At 42.6% G+C, this 11036-nt stretch overlaps 1 protein-coding gene across 1 annotated transcript in view; it reads right to left on the bottom strand.

Moving 5' to 3' along the window:
- Nucleotides 1–3118: 3118 nt before the first annotated feature.
- Nucleotides 3119–11036, bottom strand: part of UNC93A (unc-93 homolog A (C. elegans)) — a 19050-nt gene continuing 11132 nt past the window's right edge. Inside the window, exons 6-7 of the mRNA XM_010157403.1 lie at nt 9577–9708; nt 3119–3384 (exon numbers count right to left, since the gene is read on the bottom strand). Coding sequence (XP_010155705.1) covers nt 3119–3384; nt 9577–9708 — 398 coding nt within the window. The remainder of the gene's footprint in view (nt 3385–9576; nt 9709–11036) is intronic.

Raw genomic sequence — 11036 nt, 5'->3', positions numbered from 1 at the left:
ACTTCTCCCTGAAGTTGTGGGGTTTTTTTATATACTATGCAGCAAAATCCCTATTGCCTTTATAGTAAACAAACCCACATAAATTTTATAACTGTGTACTGTCCACGCATAATGATGTCCTAAATAGGAATTTCTGTGTAGATCATGTCCTCACCCTGTCCCAGGAGTTCACTGCATCACCATGTGTAACTGTGGCTTTCACTACCAAGGTAATAGAGTTTTTCCTCACACTACCTGTGGGATGGAAGTGTTGTTTTCCCCCTTATTTTACAATTGAGGCAATGACTGCAGTAAAGTTCTGTGACAAAATCAAGAGTGGAAAACAGCTCCTTAAACCAGAGGCTACAAGGTGCTGTCTCCCATGCTGACTCTGTGTCAGTGATACTGAAGTTCTCTCCAAGGTCAGAGCACCTTTTTTTTGCTCCTTGGTAGCTCCTCAGTTTCAGCTGGAACCTGTGGAGTGAGGAGCTGTGTGCTGAATTTTCTTGCAGACAAATCCTGGGCACACAGAGTACAAAACAAATGAGGTGTGCTGGGTTGACCCTGGCCACTAACGAAGCACCCACCTAGTTGCTCATTCCCCCACAACAGGGTGCAGGAGAGAATCAGAAGAGCTAAAGTGATCCTGGGTTGAGATAAAGACAGTTTGATAGGTGAAGCAAATCTCTGTGTGAAAGTAAAGCAAAATTAAAGAATTCATTCACTACTTCCCATCAGTAGGCAGGTGTCTAGCCACTTCCTGGAATGCAGGACCTCAGCACACATAGCAGTTGCTTGGGAAGACAAATGCCATAACCAGGAACATCCTCACTTCTTCCTCCTTTCCCCTGAGCATTTAATGTTGAGCGTGGCATCATGTGGTATGGATCATCCCTTTGGTCAATCTGTCTCTGCTGTCCTGGCTGCATCACATCCCAATTTCTTGAGCACCTGCAACCTATTCACTGAGGTGGCAGAGCGGGATAAAAGAAAACCTGGATGTCATGCAAGCACTGCTCAGCAATAGCCAAAACACTGGTGTGTTATCAGCACTGTTTTAGTGACAAAATCCAAAACACAGCACCATATGGGCTGCTAGGAAGAAAATTAAGTCAACCTCAGCCAGACCTAATGCAGGAAGAAAAAGGAAAACTTATCAAGCTGTTCTGAGGGAGGGATCATCTTTCTGTTCTGGGGCTGTGTACAGCATTTCGTGTGGTGAGATACTGATTTCTGTGTTGGGCTGTTACAAATAAACTATAATGGTTACACTCACACTGATAAGATTTTCAATGATGTTCATCTCAAAAATCTTCTTTGCTTGACTTGCCATTGAATATTGCTGTGTAAAAGAGAATCAGGAGGATTTGGAGATGTGTTTCACTGTCTGTTATCAAGATGAAACCCAGTTTCTGTATCAGATGGAAGCAGGGCAGGGTGAGAATCAGCAGCAGCCTAGCAAATCCATCTGCAATCTCTGGTCAGCTGGGAAACTGTCAGGATTCTGCAGTCACTCTAGTTTTGCCGTTTGTATTTCCAACAGAGAGATTAATAGCATGCCTTTGAGTTGACAGGGCAAAGGCACAAGAGGAAGGTGGATCTGTGAGGGAGTCCAACTGTCACCTTCTTTTTTGTAGGACATAATGAACTCTACTTAATTGCATGAGACCTGGAAAAGAAGTCTATTGTATGAAAAGCCATGAAGCAACACAGGTGAAGTCTGGAGGGGTCTCCAGATGATTGTGAACAAGAAACGTTACAGAGATAGTGAAGTGGCATGAAAGGTACTGTTATTTAAAAGCCCTAACAGTTTAGGGATTTTTTTTTCCACATAAATTGTATTATTGATTTCTATCACATTGTCACACCATATGGTGCCTCATCCTCCAGTTGTGGTTAATAGCTGAGAACAAGTAGCTTCAAATGTTAGCTCCATGACATGCAGCAACCTAACTAGCCATGTAGTTTATTTCCAGGGGCAACACTAATCTTGGAGATGAACAGCGTTTTCCTCAATTTCTTTTATGCTGTCTGCCTCATGCAGTGGATCTGATCATAGTGTCATTACCAGTAATGATCATGGTATCATTGAGTGCTTTCTCATCAGGATGTAGGTACACTGCCCAGTAATTGCACTGTAGCACTCTTCTTGCAGCAGAACCACAAAATACAAATCTGGAAAGAATATAATATGGATAAAACTAAACAGAAGTTGAAATAAGATAAGGAAAATCCTCACTTGACCCACTGCTAGATCTCAAGGAGATATTACAGCATAGGCTCATCCTCCTTTCCTCCTCCTCACACTATGATTTGCACTGTTACCTGCATCCTCTGCATGGCTGGATTCCCCAGGTAACATGCCCTGGTTGCTTGTCTTGAAAACAGCTCTCTCTGTGGATGGGAAAATGGGGAAAGTTCATCATGACTGAAGTATGTGGTCATGTGGAAGCTGTCTGTTTTGGGAGACATCTGCTCTAAGCGGTGGCTGAAAAATAGGGAGACAAGAAAACATGAAGGGAAAAAGTGCTGGGACAGCAGGGTGACATGGGCAGAAACACAGTTGTCTGCTGACCCAAGAGAAGTTGGTGGACTCAACAGCTAGTGGATTTTGTGGTGTCCAGATATGATCTGTAGATACAGACAGTTTATAACCTGATATTATTTACAGTAAGGGTTACAGAGCGCAGGATGAGAACAACATAAATCTTTGTAACTAATGGTTCCATGAAATCATGTGTGTTGTCTGCAATCAGCTGAGCAACCCCAGTTGCTGCCATCTTCTGATTTCACTTGTGGGCTTTTCAGGTTTGATTGTAAAGCTACGGTACTAGGTCTGATGCACAGATATAAAAATATGAGGATTTTAAGAGTCTTGTTTACATTTATTAAAACTTTATTAATTAAAAAAAGGGAAAACATTTAGTCATCTGTATGAAAGGATCAAGTCAGATAATCTTCCCTTATAAAACTGAGATGTCAACTGAGATTTTTACTTGTAAGACATTTTCATTATCCTGGCCTTGAAATCTGTTCCCTTACTCCCTTTCTGAAAATCGTGCACACTGGAACACCCTTGGAGACATGCCTGTAGGAGCTGGCCAGTTTTCTTTGCCTCTATCGCTCTGACCCTGTTGGATTACATGTGTGTTTCCTGGGCAAGGGGTGCTACATTTTCCTTCTTTGTAGTAGTAGGTGTCCCAGGAGAGCTCTTAGCTTCAATGTATTCAACCGCTCCATACGTCACCATAGACAACACAAGCACAGACAATAAAATGTACAGTTTGATGTAGACTTGCAATTTGGTGCTATAACCAAAGGCAATGACAAATCCAAGTGATTCCCAGAGACGATAATTGGCAAAGGCAGCTTCTTTGTGTTTCTCGAATAAAATGCCATAGAGTCCTAGAAGGCAGGAGAGACACATCGTGTGAGACTAAGTATGAAACCATCTATTTTCTGCAAAGGGAATAAATGGTCTGCAAAGGGGAAGATAGACCCTCTCTCCTGAATGTCAGTGAAAGGAAAATTGAAGCTTTGTATTAAAACATTTTTGCACTCCTGTGGCTCCTTGTAAGTGAAATAACAGAGCAAAAATTACAAAATAGAGAATATTGGAGAAAAAGGGAAAGAAAATGGGAGAAAGGATGAAAGGGTGAGTGAAGTAGGATGTCAGAAAGTTTATTTATCAAACTATTGGCTACAAAAGGGAACGTTCTTGTGCTGAAAAGTGAGTAAGTGAGGAGGAAGAGGTGGCTAGAAATGGCTCTTGACATGGTAGAGTCTCCAAGTATAACTACTGAGAAGGTTATAGCAAGTCATCACAGACTGTCAAAGAACAGTTGGTTTTGTCTAGGGACAACATGGCCCTTAGCATCCAAGATGCTCTTTCAGTGTAGGGTAGAAAGGATCAAGGAACCATAGGAACCTCCCTGCTGCCATCCTTACCCACTTTTGGGGAGAAGTTGCATGAACCCTGCATGCACTGCTTACCTGTTCTTCAAACCATTTCTTTCACCTGCCTAGGAACAGGCAGGGAATGTTCATGTAAAATGCATGTCCCTTGTTTTCACCAAAGTTTGGCCTCAGGGAGCCCCCAGCTGAGGCTTGCACAGCGTGTTGGCAATGGTAGTAGTGTGTGCTATTCGTACTTGCCAAGTTAAGAGAAACAAACTGACTTAAATCAGAAAGCTGAGGAGAATGCTACAACTGAGCTCAGATTTAACATGCAGAGAAGATTTGACTCTGAGATAACGAGGTTTTCCAATTTTCAACTTCTGGATAGGTTGACAAAAAGCATATCCTTGCTGTATACAGAACCTCTGGGCAGCAACTGGGATACTTGCTTGACACACAGACTGAGTTAAACTGATCGTCCTGATGCAGTCATGTTCATTGGGAAGTTCCCACTGAGTTCCATCAGCTGCACACTCACAAGTGAGATTCAGGGAGGATTTCCCAGCCTCCAGGTCTAACTGGTCGGGCACACAGGGAAGTGGAGAGAGCTTACTTTCGTCTGTGTGCTGAGCTAGCATTGGTGGTGATAAAGAAGAGGATGTTTCCACTGACTCAGTTGTGGTGTGCAGGGAGGGCAGGGGGATACCATGAACCTTGACTTTCCTCATCCACTTCTCTTTCTAACAACACATCTGTTTGAAATAAGCACATTCAGCCAAAAGGCACAGAGGAGTACGAAGTTCTCTAGAAATCTGGGTAGGTGTGTGGGTTTTAGTTGGGATGGATTTAATTTTCCTCACAGTAGGTAGTATGAGGCTGTGTTTTGGATTTGTGCTGAGAATAATATTGATAACATACTCATGTTTTTAGCTGTTGCTAAGCAAGGTTTATACCAAACCAAGGGCTGTTTCTGTTTCTCATACTGCACCTGCATTCCCATCTTCTTCTCTCCAAGAGGCTGGGAGGGGACACAGGCAGAAGAGCTGACCCAAACTGACCAAAGGGATATTTCATGCCATAAAATGTCATGCTCAATACATAAGTTGGGGAGAGTGGGCCAGGAGTCTCTGTCTCACTGAGCCTGACTCTTCTGGTCTGGTTCTCAGGGGTCTGGCTCTGCTGGTTTGCTGGCTTTTGGGGATCTTGGGCTCTAGCTGTCTCGCTCAGGCTCTGCCTCTTGCTGCTCAGGGACTACTGGACATCGGTCCATGGGTGGTGAGCAGTTGTATAATTTGTTTTCTTTTCCATTATTTTCATTACATAGTAGTAGTAGTAGTATTTTCATTACATATTATTAGTATCAATATTACTATTATGGGTATTGTTAGTATTGTTGGTATTGTTAGTATTATTAATATCATTATTTTATCCCATTTATTTTCAATTATTAAATTGTTCTTATCCCAACCCATGAGTTTTCTTGCTTTTTCCTCTGATTCTCCCCACATCCCACTGGGGCAGGGGGGAGGTGAGCAAGTGGCAGTGTGGTGCTGAGTTGCTGACGGGGTTTAAGACATGACAGTAGGCTCAACTAACTCTTCATTTCTGTTAAGAAAGGGGAGACATCATCTATATGTAAAAACTTACTGCATCCTGATGACCATGAGGACATTTACTGAACGTTTCAATTTAGACTTGATGGAAAATCTGTGTAAGTGCATCACAAGATGTACTTAGTTCATTAAACTGTCTAAGTGTAGTGTAATGTGAACTATTTAATAATCCTTCATAGTTTTGCCTAATAAAGGAGCAAGTACAAGTTGTTCATATAACTTTGCTGATATGCTCTGTGTTATCTTCTGAAAAGAGAGTTTAATGTAAGAAAGTTTCTGATGTCATGACAATTCTATGTGTAAAGATTCTGTCTTTCAGCTGGTACCTATTTTCTCTTGCTATTTTTAAGCCTTTTTTTCAATCAAAGCAATGGGAGAATTGAATGGGGATCTAGCCATAGGAAGGGCTGACTTGGTAGGAAAGTTCTCATTTCTAGGATGCATATATGGTATCAGCCACCATTAGATAGGACCACAATGGTGCTTTTGCCTCAAACCTAGACATTTGTTCTTATCACAAACTCTTGGGTGCATTGTGGTGCAAGTTGCCTGGCTTAAGCTTTAGCAGGACCTACCAAGCTGAATGGAGAGACTGCTAGGTCTGAATTCTTGAGGCTCACTTCCATGGAAATTATCCTCCCTATTTACCACTCCTTCCCCTGGTATTAGTAGGCATGGCTACATAACAGGGCTGCTGGAAATCATTTGAGTCCAGGTTTATAAACTGATTCATATCCTTCCTAAAGATGCACATCAGCCTGGAAAGAACTTCATTTTACTGTAGTCTACCCAATAGCTCTGTGCTACATAACTGTTACACCTCATGTGCACTTATTGCTGGGGAGATAGTAATAGCACCTGTGTTCAGGTTAGAGGGCACTACGCACTGTGAAATATGCAGTTTTCACTGGAAATAGATGAGTGTCCACACACGTACACAAACATATTAGGAAGCCTTTGTAAGACCCAAGTGCTCATCTACTGAGAGCACTGTGTACATATCCTCTAGGGGGAACTCCAGCATCAACAGTTTGCAGCTAGCGGAGGAAGCTATCTTCCATTGCCATGGAATGCCTCAAATATGTGGCACCATGCCACTGTATTTGTTCAGTGTTAATCTACTGAGGCCCAAGCAGCAGTCATGGGAGCTTGCCAAAGGAAGGACCACAGACCTTAGTCCCTCTTGCTGTTTTAGGGGCTAAATGGGCATGTCAAGCTGAAGATCCTGTTCTGGTATGTGGCATTATGGAGTAATGTCACTGCACACCTCTGTTAAGGTTTCATGTCATCACTCGATGTTACAATGTGACAATGTGACAAAGCAAACTCTGTATAATTTTATAACTGGGAGCTGTGGAATAGCTGTAAAAGGCACAGGGAAAAAAAAAAAAGGTACCGTGTACTGTGCAAGCATGCACAACATTTTTTTTTTTTCCCAGATGACACAAATGTGAAATTTTCACAAGTATCCTGCAGGAATCTGGGAGTAGCGATGACCTGTAACACTGCTGTAATAGAGGTCAGCCTTGTCACAGGGCTGCAGAGCTCATTTGCCATCAAGGAAGCATGAAGCTTTGTCCATGCCTCATCTGGGAGTTGGGAACTGTCATGTTCTTTGACACTTGGGTCTTCTGTACTTACCTCAGTTTTCCTAAAGTGAGCACCAGGTCCATCTTTGTCAGGCATGCAGGGACCTTACTGAGGAGATGTCCTTCTCAAAGGACATTTCATATGTATGTAAATCCCTGAAGAGAGTGTGCAAAGAGGAAGGAGCCAGGCTCTTCCCAGTGGTGTCCAAGAAGAGGGGACAAGAGGTGATGGGCACAAACTGAAACACAGGAGGTTCCTTCTGAACATCTAGAAAAACTTTTACACTGTGAGGGAGAATGAACACCCACACAGGTGGCCCAGGGAGGGTGTGGAGTCTCCCTCCCTAGGGATATTCAAAAGCTGACCGGTCATGGTCCTGTGTAACTGGGTCTGCCTGGGTAGCCCTGCTTGAATAAGGGAGTTGGACCAGGTGATGTCCAGAGGTCCCTTCCAACCTCAGCCCTTCTGTGATATTGAAAGAAGCCAGGTGTCTGAGGGCAAGGCTTTCTGGAAAAGAGAGAAGCGGGATAAAGGACAAGTCCTTTATCCCAGGGGAAGACTAAGATATGGCTCTCAAGGGTGTTGGGAAGAAGCTTGATGAACAATGAAAGAAGACTGTGGTTGAGGAAGCAGGAAATGAATGAGCAGCTTTACTTCAGAGGGAGCAAATCCTCACTGATATTGTCCTTCCATGAACCTGAATAATGAAAGCGCTGGCTTAAAATTGTACCAAAGGCACAAGGCTGTGGGTTGGAATGAGAGAAGGTGAGAGGGTGTCCTTTGATGTATGCATTAGCTCTCTTTTAAGGGATATGAGCTGGAGCTGCTGGAGGAACCGAGAAGAACGCTGGCTGGCCAGTTCCTTAGGTGTAGAAGCAGGGACACTACATGTGCTTGAAAGGAGGCCACTGTCAGCGCTGGGCCAAGGGCTGCGGTGGCTGCCCTTTGGAGGAACATGATAATTTACCTAGTGAGTGAAATCATCCTGAAGCACTGAAGCAACCAGATGGACTAGAGGGAGGAAGGGAGATCAAGACACATAACCTGATGTGGGCACAGATGAACTAGTTCAGTCACGTACATATTCCTAAGGCATCTGCCAAATATGAGTTTCAGATAGAGGAAAACAATATTCATGAAATAAGAGGCAAAATACAGGAGCAGATGGGAGAGCATTTAACTGTCTTACTGACACAGGCTATGGTATTGATTTTAAAAGAGTGTGACTGACAGTCATGAGCAGACAAGACATCACAGATTATAGCTTTTTCTTGCCCTCTCCAGCATTTTAGAGTCTGTCTTTCGTCTCTGCAAGAGACCTTCCTCTAGTTTTGATTGAGGGATAAGTTTAAATAATCCCTTACAGAAGTCAGTTTGTAACAGCTCATTATCTGAACTGTCAGTACATAATGATTGCACGGTATTACAAAGCAGAAGAACATGAAAGTTTATAAGAACAACTGTAATGCATCAGATAAGTCCAATGGTATACTTCCGGTAACAGACTCCTAGGATAAGAAGATAAGAAATGGGGCAAGTATATGGTGATCTTTCCCTTGAAATGCCCTCCTGACTCTGGCAATCAAAGACATAAAGACTTTCTGAACTGGAGGTTTCCTCTGGACCAGCAGGCTTCAGTAGCCCTCAAGAACATTTTGCCCTGAAATGATGTAATTCCAGCTTAAAAACATTCACATTTTGGGCAATGAATTACATACTTCGAGTGTGCATTATGTGAAAAAAAGCTTTTCTTTTGATTTCTATAAAGCCTGTTGCTTGATAACTTTATTTGGTGCCACTGGTTCTGTTATTAATAGAAATAGAAAATTTCTTATCACCTTCTCCATATTATTAATTATCTTACTGGCTGCTTTCCTTACTTATCACTTGTCCAGACTAAAGTGATCTAGTTTGTTCATCTTCCTTAAAGTGGAAGTCTCCCATGACTCTGCTCCTTTTTATTGCCTTCTTATGCCTAATCACTTTGTATTATGATTTTTGGAATGGAGCAGGTCAGAACTGTATGGATTTACTTGGCTGCATAATTTTGCTCTCTGTAGTTTTCTCCTTAGCTTATTTTTTCCCCCCTTTCTAATAACTCCTAACAGCCAATTTTCTCCTTTTGTTGCTGAGCTTTGAGTTGATTTTTTACCCAGAGTGCTCTCATTTATTGCAAAAGACAGACTAAATGTATAATTCTTCTTAGGTTTCTAATTTTCTTTGAAATACTTATACTCCTTCAGAATATTTATTCTGAGTATCCATTTTCATCTTCTGCAGTGTTTTCTCTTCATCTTGGAAAAAAATTGTTTAATGAGTATTTTACTTTCTTATTCCCAACTTGTTCTTATTTATTCTATTTTCCAATGAGCTAACATATTTCTTTTAGATGCTGTCTTAAACCCATTATCATTTTTATGCACGTGTTCTTTTATAAATACAAACCAGCAGATTTCTATATCTCAAAAGAATACATTTCATTGTCACCAGGACTTACCATTAGTTTGTGTCTGCCAAATGGCATCAGATAGGCCCCAAAGAGCAGGGAATACAAAAAACACGGCAAGCTGCTTAGGCTGAGGTTTCCACAGCAATAGTGCTATTATACAGGTGGTGTTCGTAACCGTGGCTGTTGATTTAGAAAGAAAGAAGAGAAATATACATGCAATTACCAACAGGACAGATAGTGGTAGATAACACTTTCAAATTCTTTCCCCAAATACAGCACAAGGCAATATTAAAATCTTTCTGGTTCACTGATATTTGTGCTGAGTGAACTGCTGTTACATGAAATATGAGAAAATGGAGTCCTTTGGCAGTCTTCAGTTAATAATTTTGAGGAGAGTCCTAAGCTGAGAGATCCTCAGCACTGATACAGCTGTTAGCCCAAAGGACATGAACTGCTACTGAGTAGGAGAAGGGGCTGCTGAAATACTTGCAGTCTTCATGTAAGGCATTTGGGAAGAGGGAGAAAGCACCCATCTGCTCTCCATACATAGTCCATAAAAGTAGATTTCCTTCCAGGGTCAGAGGAGACAGTTAAGGATATGTAGAGGGTCTGGTGGCTTTTTGGCTTTCTTTTCCAAGTTGGTTTGTAAACGAGTCACTGATTCCTCCCCCACAGGCGCACCTTCACAGGCTGAGTACAATGACCATTGAACAGAACTGAGAGGTTCAAAGGTCTTGCATTACTAACTCTATAGTTTTGTTGTTGTCGTTGTTGTTGTTGTTATTATTATGGTGATGCTTATTATTATTATGCTTGTGGTTTTTAAATCTAAAATGAGTTTCATAGAGTGAGACATACACCTAGGACAGACACGTGCAGAAGAATCATAGAATCACAGAATGGTTTGGGTTGGAAGGGACCTTAAAGATCATCTAGTTCCAACCCCCCTGCCATGGGCAGGACACCTTCCACTAGACCAGGTTGCTCAAAGCCTCATCCAGCCTGGCCTTGAACACTTCCAGGGATGGGGCATCCACAGCTTCTCTGGGCAACCTGTTCCACTGCCTCACAACTCAAAGAAGAATCATAGAATCACAGAATGGTTTGGGTTGGAAGGGACCTTAAAGATCATCTAGTTCCAACCCCCCTGCCATGGGCAGGACACCTTCCACTAGACCAGGTTGCTCAAAGCCTCATCCAGCCTGGCCTTGAACACTTCCAGGGATGGGGCATCCACAGCTTCTCTGGGCAACCTGTTCCACTGCCTCACAACTCAATCCATGAAGAATTTTTTCCTGATATCTAATCTAAATACACCTTCTCTCAATTTAAACCCGTTACCCCTTGTCCTGTCACTACAGGCCCTTGTAAAAGATCCCCCCCAGCTTCCTTGTAGCCCCTTCAGGCACTGGAAGGTGCTATAAGGTCTCCCCGGAGCCTTCTCTTCTCCAGGCTGAACAAGCCCAACTCTCTCAGCCTGTCCCCATAGCAGAGGTGCTCCAGCCCTC

This window comes from Eurypyga helias, unplaced genomic scaffold, assembly GCF_000690775.1.
Source record: "Eurypyga helias isolate BGI_N326 unplaced genomic scaffold, ASM69077v1 scaffold898, whole genome shotgun sequence".
In the NCBI taxonomy this organism is placed as follows: Eukaryota; Metazoa; Chordata; class Aves; order Eurypygiformes; family Eurypygidae; genus Eurypyga; species Eurypyga helias.
This window is presented reverse-complemented; position numbering and strand designations above follow the sequence as displayed.